This window comes from Etheostoma cragini, chromosome 24, assembly GCF_013103735.1.
Source record: "Etheostoma cragini isolate CJK2018 chromosome 24, CSU_Ecrag_1.0, whole genome shotgun sequence".
Lineage (NCBI taxonomy): Eukaryota > Metazoa > Chordata > Actinopteri > Perciformes > Percidae > Etheostoma > Etheostoma cragini.
Genome location: NC_048430.1, coordinates 10,458,625 through 10,485,851, shown reverse-complemented (window position 1 = coordinate 10,485,851; position 27,227 = coordinate 10,458,625). Strand labels below are relative to the sequence as shown.

Here is a 27,227-nt window from a genome sequence, read left to right as displayed (position 1 = left end):
GTGTGTGTGTGTGTGTGTGTGTGTGTGTGTGTGTGTGTGTGTGTGTGTGTGTGTGTGTGTGTGTGTGTGTGATGCGTGATGTGGATGAAATAAAAATTGGGTGTCTCCATTAGAAATAGAATATGAATGCATGTTGGACTACATTTTTTTAAATGTATGTGTTCGTTTTAATCTGCTTCTTCTTATATCAAATTATGTAAATTAAGGAATATCATGCTAGGGCGATATCCTACAAGCGTTCAGTGAAAACAACGTGACAGTTTCTCTGATGGCTGTGAGAATAGGACTATGTCGAAAAATGCAACCAGCTCATTCACTTCAACGGGAACACGGCATTGGAACAACAACAATGATGCAGCCAACCTTCAGCTAAAAAAATAAGTTCTTAGTGTTTAGTGTCCTTGTTTTTTTAGTTTGCACTGTTAGTGCAAGGTATGATGTCTGAAAAATGTGTGTTTGTGTGTGTGTGTGTGTTTGCGCTTGTGTGTGTATTACCTTGTTCTCGCTCCTTCTCCGTTTCACTTGTCTTTTGGCACTTTTCTTGTCTGGACAAAGAGATGGAAACAGACAGAAGAGCTGTTCAACGGCTGTTTCTGTTCTATATTTACAGTGTTAAAACATGTATAATTTGCACAAAAAGCACACAGTCACACACGACCACAAACACACGTGGCTGTATTTTGTTTAATTACATTTATGTGTATTGACATTTATTATTAATATGATCCATTTTTATTTTCTCTTACAATTCCTTGTTTGTGAAAACACACTTTGCAATAAACCTGTGTCTGATTAATCTTCTATGCTGTATATTTTGTAGATGTGGAGTATTTAAGAGCAGACCAAAACACACACTGTGGATATGGGGAATTGCATGCCTACATCAGTGTGTGTATATATATATATATATATATATATATATATATATATATATATATATATATATATATATATATATATAAAAGAGATTTAAGAGTTAAAGGGTAAGGTAGGTAACAGTCAAAATGTTTCATATAACCCAAAAATTCAATGTGCACTGTGCAGAGCCAAACCAACATGAGTGTATCCTCCCAATAAAAGTATTAGGTGTGTATTACAGCTTGATACATTTTATTCCTCTGTGCCATAGAGCTCCATTGTTGCACAGAAACAAAAAAATTAAAATATATCATGGAGCCATACTGTTGCGCTGGATAGGGAATTCAGAAAGTGTTGACAGAAAATTCAATGGATGAAGTGACTGATATATGATATATGACTGAGATATAATACTACAATAATAAGCTACAATTTGGCAAGTGTGGACATGATCATCTGGGTTGTAGTTTGATTATTTTGAATATGCAGAAATGCAGAAAGGCAGAAGTGGCATGTTAGGACCCAGTTTGTAAGGTTTTGTCAGTTTTTGTACTGGTCCTGAAGTGACAATAAAAAAAATAAAATTATTATTGGTGGATTATAAAAAAAAAATACTTTTAAACATATTACTGTACAGATAACCAGATGGAAATACATACAGGAACAACATGGGATGCGGCCCACGAGGCAAAATTGACTAGAAAGTTTAGGGTACCAAAAAAAACTGCATGTACTCCTTTTGTCAGTGCAATAGTGGTTTAATGAGCAGAGTACTGTTTTGATTTAATGAGCCCTATGCGTTTTAATGAGCAGAGGAAAGTGACATTGTGGTAGAATTTTCTGTACAGCAGGAGTGATTTTTCAAAGAGACTGGGTGAAGCAAAAATAAAGTGAGTTGAGAAGTGAACCAAGTTGGTTTCGGTGTCTTTGTTAAAAGCAGAAACGGTTTCACAAAGACAGCAAGGCAATGTGGAACTGTCTAGCAAAGAGGTGACGCAAACCCTCAGCTTATGAGCCCTCCCCAAGGAGCGGGAGCACCTTTTTTGGAGACAAGCCTAATCATAGAAAACAATTAATCTAAACACATAGAGTCACTTTTGGCGTCTTTCTCCTTCTGTGCCCCATTCCGTAAAGTCCCCAGTGGTAGTTAATCTCAGCTGCCAAGGGGCAGAATGTGCAGAAAGAGATAAGTCGGTGACGAAGCTGCTAAGGGTATTGGTCCATACCGAGAAAAATGCTTTGTGTATGTTTAATTACCTTTTTTAGAAGAACCTACAGTAGAAACTGTATGCGATTAAATACAGCTGTGTTCAAAATAATAGCAGTCCATCACCAACCTCATGAATCATATATATTTAAGGAAGGAAAGACAATGCAAAACACAGCAGTAAGCGAGCAAAGTCATGGTTCCAGATGAAGGAGATTGATGACATTTTTCAGTTCATGCAGTAAATGTGTGAGTTTGTAAATCAAAATGCAAATACTGTTATTTTTTATTTGTTTTGATTTGGAATTGAATATGCAATGTTCCCAATTTATTGATTTTATGGAATTAAAAGCTCTGCGAAGGATTTTGAGTATATTCACTTTTTGAAACACACTGCTATTGTTGTAACACAACTGTATATGAGTGAAGTACAACCTCTAACACCGAGGTCACAGTGAGTTGGACATATGCAATCTAATGCAATCCAAAACAATAGACTGTATGGTACTGACAGCTGTTGTTACCCTATTTACATAAAAGAGATATTTAGTTATAATTTCTATAGTTTTGTTGATGATTGGTTGATTTATATGACAGTACAAATCGGTCTTTGGAAATACACTGACCTCAGTCTTGGTTTGAAGTCAGCAGCAGTGGTGTTGGAACGATGGATGCAACCTGCCCTGCAAAATACAAAAGAGTAACAGCGTAATGATAAAACAAGAAGCCCAGGAAAATGCATTCGATGATACAAAATATAAAAGACAACTTTATTACCTATTTAGAGTATGAATTTGACGTAAAGGGCTCACTAGTGTTTTGGGTACAATTGATGATGACATCTGCAATAAAGCCTATATTTAAGCTGTCTTTGCAATGTGTAAATTCTACCACACAGAACACATTGCCCATCAGTTTCAACCTATATATAAAGGAATAGTTCAGATTTTTTGAAGTGCTACTTATATGTGGTTGAAATATGCTTTCTGCCCCATCCACAGGAGTGTACTGCAAAGCCACCGTGCTCCTACTTCCTGCTTCTCCAAACTGGGGCCATGCCAACCGCCATCTACTGTAGTACTACTGTGTATAAGCAACTCATACAACCCCATTTGAAAAAATCACACTACCCCTTTAAGTCTCTGATTGCTGGCCATTGTATGTGAATAATGCATGTCTACTTGTCAAATCCTCCATTGTGTAAGTGGTGTGTGTAGTGTTATTCGCTAAGGAGGCCATGTTTTTCAGCTTGGTTAGTCTATTTGTTGGTTTGTCTGTTAGCAGAATTACAGCAACTAGCCAGATTATGATGGAACTTGGTAGAAGAGTGTAGCACGGGCAGTGTGTGGTGTCAAAATAATTGGAAAAATGAGCTCCAACTGGGAAAATTCACACTGCGTTAACATTGTGACGAGTCTCCTCTCAGAGGTCTGCGTTTTCCAAGTGCCCTTCAAGTTTTCTAAGAAAAACAATAAGATATAACAGCTCGAACACATTAAAATAGCACATTAATCATTGTGTTGCCTCCCCGTAGACCAACATTTTGTTTTTCTGTGTCCAAATTTTAAGTCCTTAAGACACTTTTCTTTGTCAATTTTTTTGAAATTTTTGTTGTTGTTTTGACTAATATTTCGAAGCTTCGTCCGACATTTTTTGGTCCATTTTTGACTAACTTCTCCGAAGTTCTTTCTCACTTTTTACAATGTTGTTTAATTATTTTTTTGCCTTTTTGGGGTGTTTTTCTTTTTCTTTTTCTACATTCCTGTCAATTTTTTCAGTGTTTTTTCTTCTATTTAACTTGTGAGGAGCGTTGTACGGAACCATCAACGTTATTTTTTTTCCAATTTGGTTGAAGGAAACCCACATTTTTGATTTAGGAACTTTTTTAAATGGGTCAAATATGACCCTGGGGACCACAGGAGGCTTAAGACACAAAATCCAGTCCGTGTGTGTGTGTGTGCGTCTACGAGGACACCAACCTGCTGAGTTTGCTGGCGACAGGTGTGGTGTCGTCTGTCAAAGCGTCACTGGCAGAGCTGTCACTGTTCACTCGTTGCCTTTGGGAAGAACTACAGCCAAACACAGGAAACAAAGTCACTGAACAAACTCCATCTCAGCAAGAGAGCTGTTTCCTGCAGTGAGTTCAGATATATTCACAGAGATCTTCAGCTTCTAGACAGCCCCAGGACTGCTTAGGGGTGATGTTCTGTAGATGATGTGAACAATGTAGTCTGTTAATTCTGTGGAAAACACCACAGACCTTTTCAGTCGCTACATCTGTTACGGCGTTTCCACTCAGGGTTTTTCATGCGCAAATTGAAAATGTGCATTAAAAACAGGTGGATAGAAATGCACCTACAGACTGGCATGTCCCATAATTAGTCAAATTCAATAAGTTTTTTTCATTAAATATACATTACCTCACTAATATTTCAGAAATTCCCTGACCTGACAGCCTGACTGTGTCTGTTTTTACAGGTTTTCACCTGATGCTGAAGTGTGAACTGACGGTCTGTGAAGCTATCAGGTCCAAAATCATTATAAAAAAACAAAATGTTTGGTGTGTAGGTGTCGTTCAGTGTGTTTGTCAGAGAGACAGAGGGAAAGAGACCAGAAAAGAGAGAGGTAATTATAGTGGGAGGAATAACGTTCACCTCTGGCCCTGCGTGGGCAAACTGCTACACTGTTTGTGTGTGAGTGTGTGTGTGTGTCTAAGTACAGTAGATTGGTGTGACTCTCAAGTGCTCTGACATGCATTTCTCTCTCCATCCACTGTTTTTCTGACTCTATCTTTCTCCTAAACCCATCCCTCCCTCACTCACTCTGCCCCTGCCTCTCGGCCCATCTCTCCTCCTCATCCTCCCACTCGGTGCACTCAGCATTGCAAATCAGCCCGCCAACACACACACACACACACACACACGCATTCACACTCACATATAGCCAAAGGGAAGTGTTGTTAGGATCAGAAGGTTGTGTTGCTCTGCCTATACTCACATTGTACCTGTTACTTTATTTATTCCCTCTTTTTTTTATTATGTATGCTAATCCTTAAATGTTCACATTTGCCATTTTATATCCACAAAGCAGCCCAAATTCAAGGAGCAATATTATGATCCTTTAAGGGTTTATTTCACCCCATGGCCATGCGGTTTGCCTTGTTGTTTCAATAGCTGATAATCAAGGTGTCCACGGCTACGGTACATCAGATAACTACACTCAGAAAAGAAAAGTAAATACAGATCCAGGCTTTTTAAACCATAAACCTGTTACACTCATAGCTGTTAGCAAGGGTCAATTAACTTTAGCGACACCGTCAGTGCAGTGTTCCCACTTAGGTTTGTACTAATGACTACCACTCATTACTAAAATGGTACAAAACAACACTGATGCTAATGAGTAAACACATTACATTGTGCAATTAGGAAAACAGTCACATCGTTTTTCGTTATTTATGTAACTGAAGTAACTGACATCTATCATATGTACTGTATTCTTACATGCAAACAATAATCCATGCATTAAATTAACTAAAAGCACCCCGAAATAAATATATATGGACTTATGAAATAAAATTCACCTGAAAGGAATAAAAGTAAAAACCCATTTATTTATACATTCATTGAACGATATTGACTAATTTATATTATATGTACATTTTTAGCATAATTTATTCATTTCAGGATGTTTTTCATAAGCATGTGTATTTATTTATGTTTTTTGAATGAATTAGCATTCCATACATTTCACCCTTTGCAGTTGCTTTGTGTGCTTTGGGCATAACACGGTTTATTTTTGTCTTATTTTTGCAGGTTTGGTGGCCGCAAAAGCAGCACAATCCTTTTCTGAATTCCCTCCTCACTATCTTGAGCACATACAATGACTACATTCATAAATTACAAAGGAGAACACATGCGCTGTTTTCTTGTTGTAGTTGTAAAGTTCTCTAAAAGGCGAGACAGACTATTATTTTTCTGAACATCAAATCTTAAGTGCAGAGCCAAACCAACAAAGACTGTATTGTACTGCATTTTGTGTGTGTGTGTGTGTGTGTGTGTGTGTGTGTGTGTGTGTGTGTGTGTCAAAACCAGACATACTGCATATTCTTGCAGGGTCGTTGGTTCAAGTCCCAGTATGTACAAAAGTACAGGGTGGGGATCGGTAGTTGGAGAGCTGCCACTTCACCTCCTGGGCACTGCCAGGTGCCCTTGAGCAAGGCATTGTGCCCCCCCCCCCCCAACCGCTCAGGGCGCTGGTCCAGCAGCCCACTCACTCTGACATCTATCCATTTGTGCATGAACAGGTCCTGATCATGTGTGTGTATGTCAGACCTGTGTGTAGTGATTATTAACAAACTGAGTGTAAACTGCAATTTCCCTACAAACGGTATAAATTATTATTATAGAGCTCCGTTGTTGTCCAAAACAATTAGACACATTAATGAGCCATGCTGTTTTATTGGGTGTTCAAATTACCATGAACACACAACTGCAGTTTATTTAACTCAATCCAACAAACCCCTACGTATTGCCCCAAACGTGGATTAATCCGCCACTGAAAATAGTCCCCAAATGTATTGTTTCCTCATCCGAATAGCATTTGCTGAAATCTACAGTGCCCAGCTGTTTTATGAAAGTACTGCGACTTTTTCTAACAGTCTTTTAACATGTCTCCTATGTTTGCAGAGGGACTCAATGTGCTCACAGAAATGCAAACACATTGCTGGTTTGGGTGTTTTCATGGAATTTCTTGACACACCAGAGCTATCCAAAAAATCATTGAACAGAGCAAAATGAGAAGCTATTCACCATCTGCTCCCACACTGAATCGGTTTTCTCTCTGTACGATCGTCTCTTTCTGTTTCTGACTGAGAGACAGCTGCTCTAACAGGTTCCTGTAGGTGATAAATACATCAAAGTGTGTAAACATGGTTAAAAGGATTTCATATGGAGACAGGGCAAGCAGAAAAATGTGTTGTCTGCAGACACACACACACACACACTCGGAAGTGAACACTTGGCTGCTTCGCGAAGGAAATGAAACTGTGGAAAAATGCATATCCAAAATATTATTCATGTACATGTGCACACACACACACACACACACACACTTTAAAATTATGCAGTTGTACTTCATGCAGGCTTTGCCTTCTAACAAGCTCTAAAGGCTTGACAACTCAAACTGGGAAGCAGTGCTGTGAAATTTGCATATTTGCTCAGCCAATCAGAGTGAGCCGAGCCCTCCCCACAGTGCCAGCTATATATGGATGCCATAAGCTGCCATTCACTTTCTTGACGGAAACACAACACAATATTGTTTTCTGAATGTTATGCTTCTGCTAAACGTCCCACTTGATATGGGCCAAATCCAGAGATTGTGGGTAAATGGACCAGGTTGAAAAAAAAAAACACTAGTTACACTTAACCAGTTATTGCCCCTCTAAGGTAATGCAGGGATTACAGGGTCACACACATGGACGCACACACAAGCAAACACACACACAAAGTCAGTACAGCCTGTTTGCGTTGAATATGTTTGAAGATGAAGAGGACGAAGAAAGGACATTGGTCGGAAGTCGGATTAGAGGGCTCTCCTACAGAGCCCCACCCCCCACCGGGGTCAGTTGAACACAAACCAAAAAAAAACACAAAATACAAATCCGTTCCCTAGGTTTTATAAACCGTCTCCCTAAATCTGTGCCCTGAGCAAAGTTAGACATTCCCAGATTTGAACTTCCGGGATCACTTACTCTATAGGAAAATTATATTAAATCACAAATGACGCATCTTCCCCAACAACGAGCTACAAACTCATTTTCATCAAGTTGAGCCGTCCTCCAACCTGGAGAAATAGCATTGGTCTGTACTAGCAGCCGGCGGTGCACAAACTACAAAAACATTTATTAATTTAATAATAACACAAGGTAGTGTCTCCAAACTTAATTTTTTTTTTAAGTGCTGTAGTACAGCTAGCAGGAGACATGTTATAATTGAGGTAATTTTGGAGACACTACCTTATTCAATCAGGTGAGTACTATTATTATTATTATTATTATTATTATTACTATTATATATAATATATATTATATATAATTGAAGTAGGGTTATTGGTTGATGCCTAATAAAAATCTTTGAGAACTTGACTTAAAGATTGGCTTGCCTCTTTTTTCTTGAACACTGAGAAAAGTGCCAGTGTGGCTGTTTCATGTTCTGTTATAATATAAGGTGAGATTTGATAAAAAAATAATAATTATACTAATAAGTATGTCTTTAAGATAGAAATGATATTTGTAGAAAAGCTAAGCTTGTTTGTTTTTACTGATACTATTAACTTAAGCTAAGCTGGAGCGTTACGGGGCCTTTTGGCTTGTAATAATGATAATAATTATTACTAACATTACTCTGTTGTTAAACAATTAAAATACATAAAAACAATTATGAGTTATTTGTTCCAAATTCAGGTGTCCCAGCTTGTCTGTTTCCTATTTTGCAACAGTACAGACACTCTTCTTGCTTGCTGAGCTGTTATTTTTGCTACTTTTTATTCTCAAATTAGTTAATAATAAGTAATAAATGGAATAATAATACTAAAGGAATTCTAAGTAAGAAGTATGAAGGGCGTTAAGGGACTGTCACAGATGAGGACGGACAGGAGGATTCACACAGGAGACGTCTTCTGGACCTCACAACACTGCCTTCGTCTTCTGCCGATGACTTAGCTCACTGGAATTCAATTTTACAAGATTTAACGTACAATATGTAATTTTTAAATACACTTTCAGAGTAGTTCCTGCTACACAAGGTCTCTCCGGGACCACATTTTGTCATTATGACACACACACACACACACACAACACAATGAAAACAATACCAGCATTTCTAGCACGCTGGTAAACACAGGAGAAAGAGAGAGAGAGACAGACAGACTCAGAAAAAGAGAAAGAGATAATGATGGGGAGCCTCTGTTTTTGTACAAATGACTGACTGCTTGATTGACAGGTACCACAATAGCGACATAACCTAGCGACCTAACATCTACTTCTACATCTTATAACTTATTCCCCGTTAAATATATTTCTTATTCAATCAGTCAGTTTATAGGTGATTATGTTCATATTTTAATAGTCATAGTAAATGTTTTATCATGAACTACCATTGCACACAGTCTCCCATGTTATCCTACCTTATCATGGTCGTTGCATTTCTGTGAGTGAGGGATTTTTATTCTGATGTCTGTGTGATATATGTGTGTATATGTGTTTGTTGTGTTATTGTTGTCTCGCTAGGTGATGACTAAAATTTCCTTCGAAAGGAAGGAAGGAAGGAGTGTTAGTAAGTACATATGTAATCAAGTAAATAAGTACGTATGTAAGTAAGTAAGTACGTAAGTAAGTAAGTAAGTAAGTAAGTACGTAAGTACGTAAGTAAGTAACTACGTACATAACTACGTAAGTAAGTAAGTACGAACGTAAGTAAGTAAGTACGTACCTACGTAAGTACGTAAGTACGTAAGTATGTAAGTATGTAAGTAAGTACTCACGTAAGTAAGGTACCTACCTAAGTACGTAAGTAAGTACGTACCTACGTAAGTACGTTCCTACGTAAGTAAGTACGTTCCTACGTAAGTACGTGAGTACGTAAGTAAGTAAGTAATTAAGTACGTACCTACGTAAGTAAGTACATACGTAAGTAAGTACGTATCTACGTAAGTTAGTACATACCTACGTAAATACGTAAGTAAGTAAGTACGTACCTACGTAAGTACGTAAGTACATAAGTAAGTATGTATGTACGCAAGTAATTAAGTACGTATGTAAATAAGTAAGTAAGTAAGCCATTAAGTAAGTATGTGTGAATCTATCTATCTATCTATCTATCTATCCATCTATATGAACTAAAGTGAGACGGTACACGGACTGCAATTAAGTTTTGGTACTTTACTGAATGTATGTTAATGTGGTGCTTTTATTCAAAGCTATAAACCATCATTTTCCCTCTCATTCACAAACAAACAGGGTTTTTTACTTCTTTGAGGCATGATTGTAAAACTCTGGAAACTTATCCCAGTAGCAGTTATTTTATCTTCCAAGCAAAGTCTACCTGATACTGTATGTGTAAAAAAAAAATTCAGGATCACTTGCATGCTTCTTGCCACAGGCTTTTGCAGCATGAAACCCTACTGCAGGGGCTAATTTTGAGTCATCTCATTGAAATATATGAGATATTTTTGCCCTAGAGTCACAGTTGCACTAAAAGATGTGAATATCAAATGTAACCATTATTAAGATAGGATGAGATTTTGCATCTAATGATTATAGTTGTGATGTGTATCCATTTTTCCAACTGTCATCCAAATTATTCTGCAGTAGTTCCATGGTGATTTTTCATACTGTCACTTCCATTTTGTTTTAGATACATCCCCAATTGCAGAGCTATATGTTTTGCCTGTACCTTTTATTTGTAAGTGGTGTTCATGATTTAGTTCAATATTTCAGCATGCGGCCTACTTTCCTGTAGGTATCTGTCATAAACTGTGAAGAGATGTCAGTTCCTATCAGGGTTAGCATTATCTGAAAACTGGATTTTGTTTCTCTAAAGTCATGCCAGTTGGACAGTGGGTTAGAAAATGGTCAGTGTGTTGTGTTTTATAGCTTTTGCTGCAACAGTCTAAGACAAGACAAGTGTGCTGGTGATTGACATACCTACTGTTTACCAGGCTGGAGACGGGGTTCACCAGGTCAGGCATGGCTGAAGGAGAGGTGCCTACAGTTGTCATGACAACCAGTTCAGGGTCCAAGATGAAGATCTCTTCTTGGGAGATTTCTGATACGTAGTTCAGATGTTCCTGAGAAAACATAAAGACCGTTTCAACCAAACAGTGAGTCTATACAGGTATCCTTAAAACCCAGCTTGGACGTGGAAGCTTAAATCAAGCAATCTGATTGGTTCATAGCAGTGATCTTAGAACTGTATGATACAAATACCTTTATACAATAAGTATCACTCTGTGTCTGGTTAAAAAACGTTAAACTGACAAACTGATAGCTAGTGTCACACACACTGCCATGACACAGAGCTACTGTGAAATGGCCATGTGTCCCTTTAAGTGTATGCTATATTTATACACACCCCTACGTAAAATTCCCCTAGAGGCAGGCAGATTTTTATTATTAAAGTCCAGTTATTTCATGAATCAGGATCCTATGCATCCTGATAAAGTCACCTTGGCCTTTGGAATTAACCCTCCTCTTGTCCTCGGGTCAAATTTGACCCCTTTAAAAAATGTCTACATCTGAAATATGAGTTTCTTTTTAACTAAAATTCCACAAAAATGGATTGGATTCCATACAATGCTTTGCAAATGCAATTGATCCCTTTTATTCCTGACTTCACTCATCTGTATGTTCCTCTGATCTGAACTATTAGTCAAAATAATTCGTAATTTCTGCTTTTTTAACTCAAATATTAGGTATAATTCTACATAGATGAGAGTTATTGACCATGAATTCAAAAAAGGAGTGTAGAACTAGTGGTAGTATGGTGGTGTGAGTGAGTGACTATACCAGAGAAATACCATCCAGGGAAGCGAGTTAGGTGAGACAGACTTACCTGTGCTCTGTCAATCCTGTAGAATCGATCTGCCGTCGTAGCTTAAGAGACAAACAGAAACACAGTGGCCATTAATGAACTATGAAACAACAGGGATAGTAAACTCATTCTTTATATTTAGCTGGTCTAAAGCAGGTTGTCCCTAAAAGGTTCTGCCCAAAAAGCACAGAGCATTCATCAATGTGTTGGCTATTCACTGCTGCAGCAATTATACTGCAAACAACTGTGTGTGTGACCCACAGGCCAGGCAGTTGCCACACTGTGAAAACACACATTCAGTCGATCTGTCTCTCTCTTACATGAGATAATGGGATATTACATCAGTAAATAGGAGAGGACAATGGGTGACCAGTGTGGTTTAAATGTGGGTTTTCTGGCTTGTTCTGGCTTCGTCCTGTTTGAGTTTCTTCCTGTTTTTATTGGTTCACTTTTGCTTTTGTATCATAGATCTTCTAGTTCTGCTTTGTTGGATTTTATTTCATGTAATGTGTGTGACTGTTATTAACCCTTGTGGAATACAAAAAGTTGCAGGTTGACAGGAACTGTCAACCTGCAACTTTTTGTATTCCAACATTTTAAATTAAATACGTTTATCAACGTCTTTTTCGACAATTTTGTGGCTTTCACCGATGATTTTGTCCCTCAAGATTTGTCGATATTGTTTGACATTAGCTGGTCATACCATAAGTATAAAACTAAAGTCAATAATGTAGTGTTACGTAGTGTTAAAAACATCAAAAAAAGTGAAAAAAGTGTCAAAAGTGTTGAAAAAGGGACAAAAACAAGAGAAAAAGTTAAAAAGCATCAACAAAAGTGTTGATTTTGATGGTAAGACAACACAAGGGTTAAGTAGACAAAAAACACACAAAATACTCACAAAATAGTGCATTATAGTACATTTTAGAATACTTTTTTTACATTTTTGTCACTTTATTCACTTTATTGGTCAAATTTGACCCTAGGACAACAGGACGGTTAACACGAGACTTTTACTCTTGGAACAATCTAAGGATAAAAATAAGTCTGTCTTTGATAACTCAGTCTAATGTTGATTAATGAGCATTGTCCCTAATGAATAACATAGATGACAAGGGGTGTGCCATATCATATTGTTCAGAATGATACCGGTATAAGTTGAACATTATGATATGATGAAAATAATTCTTACTGTGATAATGGAATACACTTGGTTGTGTTATTTCTATTATAGTAGTTACTGTTGCTTACAAAGAAGAACTAAGATGGATTTTTTCTTGAATATTTAAAGGCAAACTGTAAACATATGCTACATAACACTGTAACACTTCTTTTTGCAATGAAGGTTTTTTTTTAACAGTTTTTATTTCATTCAATTTGATTTTGGTTATAGCATTAATTCTTAACAAGAGTTATTTCGAAACAGTTAACAGATAGAGTAGGTCTAGACCACAGTCTATAATTTAGTAGTTCCCTGATTTCATACCATCAAGTATATCATTATCTTAGAAATACCCTGAAATAACAGGATATTTTTTAATGGCCATATTGCCCTTACCATATACAGTACATAGAAGACTAAATGCTAAAGGCATATGCTGCAAATTTAAAGTTGCACATTGTTTCACCTAAAGTTTCCAAATAGTAATTTTTCCACTGTTGCATAAGTCCTAAGACCTTAACTGACATTAACAATGTTAGATCTGTACTATTCTATCAATATATTCATACCTGTTCATTTTAAATGTTGATTTTTTCAACATCTAAATAGTAGATCAGGACTACTCAGGATCATCAGTATCAAAGGACTCATATTGAGTGAAAATTCCCTTTAATTATTCCATTTGATGACAAGATATAACGCATCACCAGCGAACCACACACACACTTCCTCTGTCCTCTTCAAACACTCTCTCTTTCTTTCAACTAGCTGTTCTTTCTGTTTGTTCTCTGCTAAATTCCACCAGGACTCTACCCAGGCAGAGGTGTGTTTATGTGTGTGTGTGGGTGTGTTTGTGTGTGGGTTTGTTTGTGTGTGTGTGCGCGCGCATGCATATATAACATTGTGTAAGACGCGTGGTGATATTTTTGGTAAGCTGTTGCTGCATGGGATTAATATTCATGACGTTCACCAATAAACAAGAACTCATGGAACTATGCTTTGTGTTATTTTCAGAAAGTACCGACTCTGTGTGCATGTAACAGGTTTGTGTCTGCATTGCATGTCATTAACTATTCCCTTCAGAAAATTTTGATTTTTTTCCAGAACCATTGTGTTTATATTCGGTATAATCCCCCGAAAATGACCTGCCCTTGCCACACCGCTCTGATGAAGCCTCTTCATTGAATTTTAATCCAGACACCAATTTTGCAGATGTAGAAACAACACTAATGAGGAATAACTCTTTTCATACACAGAGAGACTACATTATTTGTTGTGTATTTTTACTTAACCCTTGTGTTTTCCTCGGGTCAAATTCGACTGGTTTACTAAAAATGTCTGTATCAGAAAAGATCGTTGAATAATGTGACAAATGTTGAAGCAAACTACAAAAAAGAAGGAATAAAAAAATCAACAAAAACCTTGAAAAAGTGAACCAAAAAATATCCCAAAAAGTGACAAGAAAACCTCCAAAACACTGGATAAAGCGACAAAGAATTTCTTTAAAAAAATTGACTAAAACATAATTTAAAAAATGTCAAAAAAGTGACCACTCACAAACGTTGAGAAAAGTGTAGAAAAACAACATCAGTTGAAGGTTAACCCTTATGTTGTCTTCCCATCAAAATCAACACTTTTGTTGATGCTTTTTATCCATGTTTTTAACTTTTTCTTATGTTTTTGTCCCATTTTTCAATTCGACTTTTTTCAATGTTTGTCACTTTTTTCGACGTTTTCAGCTCTATGTAACACTAACTTATTAACTTTATTTTTACAGTTGTTTTTGGAAATTATGGTCAATAAACCTAATTTATAGGAAATTATACCTAATGTTTGAGTTAGAAAAGCAGAAATTAGGAATTATTTAGACTAAAATTAAATGAATGGAAGTGATGGATAATCACAGACTGGAATATGTCAATTTTCACTCAATATTATTTCAAAACCACTTCAATTTTATTTTCAAATGCTATAAAATTGAATAAGAAACCACAAAGTTAATGAAAGTAGAGATTTGTACTTGCCAAAGAGCGTTGTGTGGAATCAATCAAGTTATTTTGAGTAGTTAAAAAGAACATTGATATAGGAAAACAAGTCAATTTGACCCAAGGACAACATGAGGGTTAACGCATGTTACGACTCTATAAGAAGTATGTAGGCATCATCTTTATGAATGCATTTGTACATTTGTAGCACAATGTTCTTGTTTTACTTTTGTCCTTTGGGGACAATTGGCTTTTTGGGTGCCTTGTCTGAAGTCTCAGATCCGGACTAGACCATTATTTTTGAATTTAAGGATAGTTTCACAATTTTTTCAAGCCTGAGTTAAAACCCTGTGCAATAACCCTGTAAAACAAAACACCTACTGTTCAAGTAAATTACATGTTTTTTCATTAAAGTTACGAGTGTTTTAGAGTTAAATACATAATTTAAACATGTAAATATCTGTCAAATATGCACTGTATATTCTGTCATGTACTTTGAGAGCAAAAAAAAAAATGTGTTCTTACTTACTTGGCCATTAAAGCTTATTCAAATTCTGAAATCCATAATCAGGTGCCCTTATAGAAGCAGTAGGGAAGAGGTATAAAACTAACTTTCTGTCATATTTGCGGACCCTATGTTTGAGTAGAACTACATAAAGCAGGTTACATAAAAAATAATCCAGCTCTTCTGGCATCAGACTCAGACATCAGATCCACCGCTCCCTGTTTAGGTGGACCAATAATAGCCAGGGGGGTGAGGGACTGATAACGTCTGATATTTGTCTAAATCCTGCATTGTCACAATCCTACCTACAGCACCTTTAAGTACATTCTAGCTGTAACCATTCCTCCTGTCTAAACCGGCCAACCTTCCTAACAAGCTGCCGATGAAAGATGTGTCAAGTTAATATGAGCTGTCATGTTAGTCAAAATAATCTCCCATAGTTTTTTTTTAATAATATTGTATTTCACACAGAAAAAGGACTGTAGATGTGGTCCACCATTACTTCAAAGTCATTTTTTAATGATGCGTGGACCAACAGTCTATTCTATTTTTCAGTGTATGCTAGTTGATAAAGTAACTTTATTCTGGGTCATTAAGGGGTACAACTTAAAAAGTGACTTGTCCTGTTTTCAATAAAAACATGGACATGTGCAGTAAATTGTGCTATGTTTGTCTGTACTGGATGCTCATGTGAAAATAATGTGGGGGAGTCTAGCTACAAACTTATCAAGTTGAGTAACAAATTAACAATTTGATGTACTTACAGTCAAGGAAACACCACTTTGGAGATAATCTTTGTGAAGAAAGACTCTTTGGCTTGGCTGCCTCCTCCTGTATAACACACAGATAAAACCATTAGATTACAAAGCAGGAAACCGGGAGCTGACAGTGGAAAAAGAGGTTTGGTAATAGTGATCCATTTTTCTATAGATAGAACAGAAGAAGCAACAAACTGATAAAGCAGCTCCGAGAGCACAAAAGAAGAAATAATAGGAATATGGAACAGAAGGTATGGAATAATCTGTTGACCCACATAAACACATTGTGACAAGTGTCAAAATTACATGTAGATCTTGTCCTTATAGAGCTAAAACTGGAGTCAAGTAACTTTACAACACTGCATAAGACGACACCAGTGAACTACTGGACTGTACCACTGCATAGATTGAGCCCAAAAGCAACTGCATTGAAAAGAGGCACAGAAATGTGGAACTCATAGAAGAGAGCATATATACATATACATGTAAAGCCATTAGCGTCACTGGTAGCAGGGGAGGTAGAGTTGTGAATTAATTACAGGCTTGGTGGTGTTATTCACAGCTCCTCTTGTCACCACATTCACTACCACCCAATTTCCCGCTCAATTGCCACTCCCAAATGCCCTTCAAATCACAGTGGGGGATTTTAGGAATTTAGTAATTTAGTCTAATTGTCTGATTAGCTGCAGTCTGTCTTCTCACACCTGGACCAAAATAACACATATGCCAGAATGCTGGCTATTTAATTAACTTTCATTGTTACGCGGATGACACCCGATTATACCTATCAATCAAGCCAGATGGAACCAAGCCTTCATTAAAGATACAAAACCATGGATGACCCTTCATTTTCTGATGTTAATCCCTGACAAAACTGAAGATATTGTGCAGGGTCCTAAACACCTCCAAACCTCATTATCCAAAGATATAGCTACTGTAGATACTATCGCCCTGGCCTCTAGCACTACTGTCAGAAATCTAGGAGTTATTTTTGATCAAGATATATCATTTAACACCCACTTAAAACAAACCTCAACAATAGTCTTTTTTCATCTTTGTAACATTGCCAAAATTAGGAACATCCTGTCTCAAAATGATGCTGAAAAACTAGTCCATGCATATGTTACTTCCAGGCTGGACTACTGTAATTCTTTATTATCAGGATGCTCAAAGAAGTCCCTTAGGACTTTCCAACTGATCCAGAATGCTGCAGTGCATGTTTTGACAAGAACTAAGAAAAGAGATCATATTTCTTCTGTGTTAGCTTCTCTGCATTGCCTTCCTGTAAAATCCAGGATTGATTTCCACCATCCATGAGATCCACCATTTCATGTTGAAGACCTCTTAGAGCCTTATTGTCACACCAGAGCACTGCAATCCCTGAAATCAGAGTTATTTGTGGTTCCTAGAGTCTCTAAAAGTAGAATGGGAGCCAAAACCTTCAGCTATCAGGCTCCTCTACTGTGGAATCAGCTTCTGGTCTGGGTTTGGGGCGCAGAAACCGTCACCACATTTAAGAGTAAACTTAAAACTCTCCCCTTTGATAAAGCTTATAGTTAGGGAGTCAGGAGTTGCAGCGCCTGCCTAGCCCAGCCCACCTGCTTCCCGTCATAGTCAGATTCATTTACCATATATAATATATACAAAGTAGAAGGAGGCGGGCCAGTACAGCCCGACCAGGCTCCTCTCCTAAAGTTGTCTCTCCTAATTATGCTGTTATAGTTTTAGACTGCCGGGGGACTTCCTTTGACACACTGAGCCTTCTCTCCTCTCTCTTTCCATCTGTGTGCATCCATGTCCCAGAAATGCTTGTTACTAAACTAGCTCTGGGGAGCTTATTCCCCGGAGTGCTTATGTCTTTTTTCACCCAGCATGCTGCCTTGGATTAGGTTGGCACCCTAAATCATGATTGCAGCTGTTGCCGGGGTCCTGATCCCCGCCCTGCTATGCCCTGTTACATCCTGCTACGCTCTGCAGTGCCCTGCTACATCCTGCTACGTCTTGCTATGTCCTGTAATGCCCTGCAGGGCCCTGCTATGCCGGGAACTACTACAACTACTATTTCTAGTACTACAAATTAAATTGTATTTAATTTAATTAGTTATTTAATCACTACTTAAGCATTTCTAGTCTACATTTCCTTGCTCTGTACTTTGACATGTGCAATGGAAATAAAGTTGAATCTAATACGAAAAGATATAAGACCTACTTGCCCTCTGAGACAACCTAGAAGCCTTCTGAGAGGTGGGCTGAAAAATGGGCCTACTTGGACGTAACAAGGGTTGTATATTGGATGGGCTGACAACAATAAGAAAATCCTTTGGAAGTGCACTTGTGGATGAGAGAAGGTAATATCACGCAGGGGTCTACACATCCACCAAGTGAAGATAACTTCTTTGGGCTGCGCAAGCAGGTAAGATGAAAGGGACCCAAAGCCAGGATTGCACCCCCGCAGCAGCTCTGGTCGAAAGCCTCCAATTCACATCAAAAGACCATAGTGGTTGATAAAGTCAACGTGACAGAGGACTTCCACATAAAAGCAGTGGCCCATGGACGCCAAGGCGCCTGGACCCTATGGGATGCAACTGTTTAAGAGTAGGCTCAAGACTTTCCTCTTTGCGAAAGCTTAAAGTTCGGACTGGCTCAGGAGAGTCCTGAACCATCCCTTAGTTATGCTGCTCTAGGCCTAGACTGCCGGGGGACTTCCCATGAAGCATCGAACATCTCTCTCCTCCTCCGCCTCTCCATGTGTATGCAACCTTATCCCATTAATGCATGTTACTAACTCCACTTCTTCCATTTCCCGGAGTCTTGTGCTCTCTCACCCCTCTCCTCTCTCCTCCTATCGCTTCCTGCAGGTGTTTCTGGCTCTGGAGCTGTGGAGTCTGGATCTGTGGTTGGAGTCACCCGCTGCCACCATGTTCCAGCTCGACACCCAACAATTCTCCATGTCTCCCTCCCTCGCTCTCTCTCTCTCTGTCTGTCTGTTTCTTCTCGATCTGTCTTTCTCTCTCTTTCTCTCACCCCTAACTGGTCTAGTCAGATGACCGCCAACCCTGAGCCATGCTTCTGCTCGAGGTTTCTGCATCTTAAAGGAAGTTTTTGCTTGCCGCTGTCGCCTAGTGCTTGCTCTGGCCGAGACTTGTTGGGTTTATGTAAACAACATCACAGAGTACGGTCTAGACCTTCTCTTTACGGAAAGCGCTGTGAGATAAGTGTTGTTTTGATTTGGCCCTATATAAAAAAAATGTAATTGAATTGAACTGTTAACAGGTGCATCAGCTAGAAGGATGTTTGGGGAACACCTCAATCTAGAATAAGCTTCCTGATAAGGGCAGTCTACGACACTATGCTATGCCCCCAGAATCTCGCCCCGTGGTTTGGGAGTAAGGTAGACCGCCACGTTTATGGAAACATCAAGGCAAGCCTCCAGCACATCTTATCAGGATGCAAAGTGGCGCTGAACCAGCGACGCTTCAGGAGGCGCCACCAAGACTTGACCAAGCCGGCTGAGAATCTTGAAAGTGCAGGGTAACAGCAATCAACACTACAGACACCACAAAATCTATGCCTATCACAACAATGGCCGATGCTGGCAGATCTATAAAAAAACAGCTCGTCTTGCCAAACATCTTCATGTAGTCAGAAGTGGAAAACTGAGCTAACCATACCCTGGGAAAGGTAACATCTGAAATACTCCGTGGAGGTCAGATGCCAGAATTTTGTGGTCCAGCTGCACCGTGGAGAGGAGAGGAAGCAGAGAAAGCCAGCTATTGTTGGATGTGTCTCTGGGGAACAACACCCAAATAAAGGCAGCTGTAGGGTCAGAGACGTACTGGTATGAGGGGGCGAAACATCACTTGATGGCAGCTTCCAGCTGAGGACCCTGCAGCTGCCCTAATGGCTTGGATGGAGGTGAAACAGGCTAAAAGCCAAAGCAGAAAGCCACATCTTATCTGGATCAGATTTGGACTCTGATCTAAATCTGCATTTATACATTCTCCCATTATACTAGATTACCCAAAAAAATACAATCTCTATTTTAATGACACATTTGCAGCTTAACAGCTATGATAATGTAATATAACAAACATCATACAGACATGATAGTACTGAACATAAGTTCAACCCGTGTTGGACCCAATCTATATGAAACAGTAGTCACAGGTTTCGGTTTTATTACGTTTCAGTGGGTTTTCCCCAAAGCAAAAAAGTAGCAAATATACAAAACTAAATTCCGGTAAAGTCTGACTTGTCATCAACACATGGAAGGTCATGATTAGGGGTCAGATAATGCACATTGAGACATGAAAATGACACATTTTTGACCCCTGTCTCTGTGTCTGTGTCTGAATGGTGTACAACAGACCCCAGAATACATTGAGAAGTTATCCTACTTGACTACTCTGGTTATCCACATCTGGGATATTATCTTCTTATTTTAAAACATATGAAATTAGAAGTGACATTTGATTCACCATTGACATTTAATAAACCCATACATTAGGTTTGTATTGTTTTGTACTGTTTTGTGACCTGAAGGATGTTGTCTACACCTTCAAATGCACTCGCCTCATTACTGCAACATTTTGTATTTCGATATCACTCAGACATTTTCTTTTCATCCAGTCTCCAATTAGCTCAGAATGCTGAAGCTAGGTTTTTTAAGAAGATGAAACATCAGACACCATATTACTGAGATTCCAGCCTCTCGCTCTGGCTCCCTATTGTAGCTGTAGGCTGAAGTTAAATACCTTGTTCTTTGTTTAAACAGCACTAAATGGTGTTAGCACCGTTTCTATCTGTGAACTGCGGCTGTACTACACTGGCAGACCCCTCACATCCTCCCACCACAAACCTTTATGTCCACAGATCAAGGACTAAATGTTGAGGGGGGTTGAGGTTTCTTAGAAGAGGCCTCAAACTTTGAAATTCCCTACCTCCCCTTCCAATTTGTTCTTCTCACTTTGTTGAAGTTTTCAATGTAAAACATACGTTTAGTTGTCTAAGTTAGAACTGTTAACCGTGTCCGTGAGGCCTCTGTGTTGTTTGCTTAATGTTCTTTTTTTCATTTTTTATGTTTGGAACCGCTTTGTTGTGTCCTTCTAGCTATAAATAATGCAGTCTTATCCAACAACTCTGCAGTAAATCCTCCCTTCATGAATCATCATAATCATGTTCAGTTTTTGTTGAATCTCTTTTAGAGAGATTCAGTGATTATTTTGTATTTGTTGCTTATTGGCGGGGAAAAGTGACTAGTTAAGTTACATTTCACAGTAGAAGTCTGGTTATGCAACACAAAACAACCTGAATGTGCCCTTCCACACACTGTTTCCTCCCCCAGCCAAAAATATAATTTTTTTCATAAGTGGATTTAGCTTTTTGACCTGTTGTACTGACGTTAATACAAATAATCTTGTAATTAGTGACATTCTGTTGCTGTCAGTAATGTTATCTAATGTTTCCGGTTCTTGGATGAAACTGATTTATGGACATAATTCCTCTACCATTAGGGGTGGGGAAAAAAATTCTATACAGTTTTGGATTGGGATATTTTCAGTGGCAAAATTGTATTGATACACAGGTGCCAAGTATTGACCTTTTATTTAATATGTGTTCTAGGGTTGAAAGGGTAAACTTCAACTACACATGGACACAGTAATTAATAAGTGGCAATCATCAGTGGCACAATTGCCTTAAAAGACTGAGGGAGTTTGGCATTAACACCAAACGCATCCTCTCAAACGTCTACATGCGCACCATCACACCAACTTGCTGACAGGCTGCATCACAGTCTGGTACAGGAACTGTTCTGCCGACAACCGCAAATCACTACAGAGAGCAGTGGAGGTGGCACAGCACTGTCTCCCAGCCATTCAAAATGTCTTTCATCAGCCTGTGATGCTGTGTGAATACAGAAGGCACACGCATCATTAAGGACCACAGCCACCACAGACTCTTCTCCTTGTTACTGCATGACAGACGACACAGGCATAGGCGTTGATTTCGACGGGGATGGCGGGTACGCGTACCTATCAGATTTTTGTCTTGAGTCATTTTGTACCCACCAACCTCAATTTAGTTAAAAAGAACAAAGTTCATGACATATCATTCTTGAGTGATAGATACCAACTAATCCACAAAAAACTGTCCCGCAGGGCAGGCACAGACACAGCCGCTCAATGCTTTCTCTTGACACTTTACAGATAGAGTAGGTCTAGACCACACTCCATGTAATTACAAGGATCCAACAGTTTTAGTAGTTCCCTCCAGAGGAAGCAACAGGGGCAAGGAAAAACTCCCGTTTAGGAAGAAACCTTGGACAGACCCAGGCTCTTGGTAGGTGGTGTCTTAACGGACAGGTTGGGGTTCTTCATTGGCGCTTATGGTGTGGAAAAGGCTTAACGTGGATTAGCATACTGTACCTAAACAATGATCAATGATTACCATAGTTCTCTCTCATATTACTCATATAACTTTGGTGAGGATTGATCTTTGGATCCAATAAAGATTTTTCAAATTATGACTTATAAAGCCCATGAGAACCATGGGAAGTCAACCCATAGCCCTGCTGAAAATGCAAAGCATAAACGCTTTATGTCAGATAACTTTTATAATAATAGTACTTTAGTTTAGATATTTTTTTGACAGTTTTCTATTTTGAGGAGTAATATGAGAGAAAAATGTTGGTGATCATTGTTTAGGTACATTAAGCTTTTTCCTTACAATTTAGGCTCAATTACACAGAAATGCCTAATGTCAAATACCGTCCATAATAAATGGACTTTTGGTTTGATATTTGGGGTTTTCAGTGGTTATGAGGAACAATATGAGAGAGAAATATGATAATCATTGTTTAGGTAGGGCCTAAATTAAACCATGTTTTTACGCATTGACATTAGTAAGCTACAGGACAGCGTCTTTCAAAACATGTGAGAAAAATGCGTCATTGTACCCTGTCATAGGCCGTTAAAGACCCAGCACTTCTGGAAATGCACTTCCGAGTGAGCCTCTGTCCCCATTTCAAACCAAACGCCCATGGATACAGTTCTTAACTTATTTTTTCCACATCACATATCTGCTTATCTGCTTTAAATTAGGATACACTAACATTACGGCTGTTATTGAGCCACACACAAATACTCCTTTGATGTATGTACCTGGTGCTATATTTTGATGTATCTATTTATCTCACACTATTCACTCATAAATCATTCCTCCCTCCTTTTTCTTATCACATTTGTGCCATATTGTTGAATAAACCTCCCCTTTGATCTACACACAATCCTCATTTTCATGCTATATTTTCTCTGTCCTCTGATTCTATTGTACATCTTATTGCCATTTTTCCTATTAATGTTATCTATATATGACTAGAAGTCCTTTTGCATTAACTAGTCCATTTATTGCTGAGCAGACCCATTCTTTTTTCAAAGAGTTGTCATTGCACTATTGAACCTGTGTCTGTGTATGAATAATCAAACTGAAACAAACTTGTTAGAGGCTTTTTAAATAGACTGGGACATAATCTTAAACTCTTATAAACAGGGATTTCTAGCATATCTGGTATAAATGTATAGATAATCAATGCTGTTTTAGCAGCTTCAATGCAATGCAAATCAACCAATTTCACTGCATCGCTGTAAAGAAGTCACCAACTGTGAAGAGTCACCTTCCAATAGATGTGACAGGAGGAAAACAAGCCAAAGAAAGTAAAGTTGTTTCCCTTTCAAACTGCGAGCCATTCATGGAGACTGTGACAGAAAGGCTGGCTAAAGTACACACTCCTACTCTCATTCTCTGCGTTTGTCTGTACTTATCTAATCCTGCTGTTGACTTCAGGAGCAGTCTCGAGCAGAGTAAAATGCCTGCAGGCTTTTATAGAAAACCTACAAACAGGGAATCAAAAGCTACACACGTCAGACTGAATGACTCCTCTCCTCACCTTCTTTCTTCTCCTGTCTCTTCTCCGTTCACTCCGGTTTTTCTTCTTACAGATAAAGTTGCCAAGTTCTTTCTCAGTTTGGGTCAGGTTTAGCAAGCCTTGTAGGCCTCGTGTTCTGATTCATTCAGTGCCTGGAGTCGTGTGTGTGTGTTATTTATCAAACAGAAGAATCAGCCTGGAAGTGCAGCATGCCTGCCGCTCCAGGTACTAGCATCTTCTTTTTAAATTTTCACATTGATACTGACAGACTGACACAGCTTAATCTTATTTATTGATGTACCTCATGCATGGAGTAAAGTCCACAAAATACTATGACAATGCCATTAGAAGATATGGGCAAATACACATGTATCATGCTGTTATTTTGACGACTCAGTCCAGCCCAACTAACTAGTCTTATCAGATTATTTTAGGCCTTTATCATGGAAGACAACAATAGTTATGCTCTGTTCTCAGGATAACTTTTAAACAAATGCACATCTTGAAATAGTTCAAATATTGATGTCTTAGTGCACATAAAAGATGAGCTCTCTCCAACTTGGCCACACTTTACATTAAACTGGTTGTACTTTTCCATGATATTAATGCATTTCCTCTAGTCGAGATGCTCAGTGGTCATACTGGGAGCCTACTGTTGGAAATGTGTCAAGACGAGTATCTTCTCAGGTTCAAACCAAGCATAATAATTGGGAAGAAAGGTGATTCAACTGTTGTTGGTACCAGACAGGCTAATTTGACTATTTCAGAAACTACTATTCTACTGGCATTTTCCGGCACAAAAACTCTAGGTTCAACAGAGAGTGGTCCAAAAAAGCAAAGGTATGCAGAATAGAATCTCTGAATGCACAACACATCCAGCCTTGAAGCAAATGAGCTAAAGCACCAGAAGACCACACCAGGTGCAACTCCTGTCACCTAAGAACAGGAAACTGAGGCTATAATTGGCACAGGCTCTAAATAATCGGACAATAGAAGGTTGGAAGAACGTCGGCTGATGAGTCTTGACTTCTGCTGCAACATTCAAATGGTAGGGTTGCAATTTGGCGTTAATAACATGAAAGTTAAAATGACATGGGATATATTTTTTAGCACATTTTTGGGCCCTTAAGTACCAATTGACCACAATGTATCCATCTACTAAAGGGACCATTCACACACATTCATACACTGAGGCTGAGGCTGTCATACAAGGTGCCACCTGCTCATCAGATAAACACTCACACACATTTACACTCCAATGGCGCAGCATCGGGGGGCAATTTGAGGTTCAGTGTCTCAAAGGCCAGGGATCGAACCACCAACCTTGCGATTGCCAGACCGCTCTACCACTGAGCCACAAATCAATAAAATGTGAAATACACTAAATGCATGCAAGGAAACATGTTGCTCTGTGGAAATGCTGTTATTTTAACCGCTTTCAAGTACATTTTCTCTCATTTTCACCTGTGATAAAATCAGCTAATCCCAACATGCAACGTCCCACGTGGCTGCAATAGATCACCACATTGCTTACATCTGGCGGCCACTGGTTCTAGCAAAATCCATAAAAACTGCACTCAGACTGGCACTTCACACTGACAGATGACAACCCATTTTCCTACTAAAAGTTACAATTACACATAGCCCAAGCTGTGACAGAAAATGGCAGCCTAGTATTTACATGACTAACTGTAGCAGCTGTCTGTTTGTCACAGCCTGTCTCTGTAGATTTCATGACTGTTCTTAAATTTTATTCCTATTATTAATTCATGTATACTGTATTTACATTGTATCCTAGTAGTTCATTTATATTCTGTGCTTTGTATCCTTCTGTGTTGTGTGACTGATTTTGCTCCTGTAACACCATAATTTCCCATTTTTTGAGACCAATATCTATCTATCTATCTATCTATCTATCTATCTATCTATCTACAGAGCCTTTTCATGTGATCTTTACAAGGATTTTTAAGGTAGGTACCAATACAAATATTTGGTTATTTAAAAATCCTATATTCCAATATATCAGCCACTATATATTAGTTATTTGTTGTTATTTCTGAGTTCTCACTAAAATAACATGATAGTAATTTGTTTTATTGTCACAACAGAACAGAGTAACATCAAAATATATAAGTTTTGATGAATAAAAGGTAAAAAAATTCAAACTTTAAAAATAGAATGCAGAGGTACGTTGTAGAACTCCCTCTGGTGGACAAACTATGCAACGGCAACACTCATAAAATGGAAGACCGTCCGTTTTTATGTTATTTTTAAATATTCATTGGGGGAAAGAAATTTCGATACCGATAGTTTGGAAAATGCCTAATATCGGCAGATATTATGTTTGTATGCTTTTATACACAATCTTTTGGACAGTGTCTTCAGTTAACATTTATACTTACGGAGCTTTGCTGCACTGACAGAGCTCCAAAAGCTGCTTCCAAACAAATCACAAACAGAATGGTGCATTGTGCTTTCCTTCACCTATGTAGTGTATGTAAAGTTGATCAAAAGAGTCTGGAAGTGTGGCCATGACGCACTGTTGAGACCACACTAGTGAGAACATCTCGTCTTTCTTAGCAGGTCAGGATTTTGGAACTAAAAAGATAAATGGAACACCTTATCCTGATCATGACAGATGTAAAGGATCCATTCAGAATTGTTCTGGTCACACAGTGCAACAAATGTTCACCATTTTGGCTCATTATGAGAAAACTGTTTCTCCTTCACAATCCCAAACTGCACCAGTGAGCATCACCATTCACCGGAGAACGGGAGATTAAACGGTGAATGGTGAAGAGTGTTACTTCATCGAGGTTGCTATGCAACACAAAGTCTGACAACAACTCATGAGCTGCCTTCTTAGCGTTAGTGATCTAACCTATATAAAACAAGATAGTGTGGTTAAAAATAACATTTACAGAGTTTTTTTCTGCTTCCTCCTGAACTGGGAGATGAAAAGCTTAGCAATCAATTTGCGCTCATCCAGAGTGACTGCCAGCAGCGAGAAAGAGCCCTTTTCAGATCCACTGCATTTGCATGCACTTAAGTATTGGTTTTAAAATGATGTATGAAGCAGGTGTCATTTTTCAGGTTGAAGAATTAATACAGCAAAAGCCCTGCTAGGTAAACCTGATTACATGGCTATGTATAAAAGGGGAAAGGGACTGCATATACAGTGGGTACGGAAAGTATTCAGACCCCTTTAAATTTTTCACTCTTTGTTTCATTGCAGCCTTTTTCC

General features: G+C 38.5%; 1 protein-coding gene across 7 annotated transcripts in view; it reads right to left on the bottom strand.

Moving 5' to 3' along the window:
• Positions 1-27,227, bottom strand: part of dgkza (diacylglycerol kinase, zeta a) — a 139,695-nt gene that overhangs the window by 16,980 nt on the left and 95,488 nt on the right. For all 7 annotated transcript variants that reach the window (XM_034864818.1, XM_034864819.1, XM_034864817.1 and 4 more), the window contains 6 exons: positions 16,066-16,132; positions 11,674-11,714; positions 10,767-10,909; positions 4,045-4,134; positions 2,692-2,748; positions 496-545 (listed from right to left, as the gene is read on the bottom strand). In XM_034864818.1, the coding sequence (XP_034720709.1) occupies positions 496-545; positions 2,692-2,748; positions 4,045-4,134; positions 10,767-10,909; positions 11,674-11,714; positions 16,066-16,132 (448 nt within the window). The remainder of the gene's footprint in view (positions 1-495; positions 546-2,691; positions 2,749-4,044; positions 4,135-10,766; positions 10,910-11,673; positions 11,715-16,065; positions 16,133-27,227) is intronic.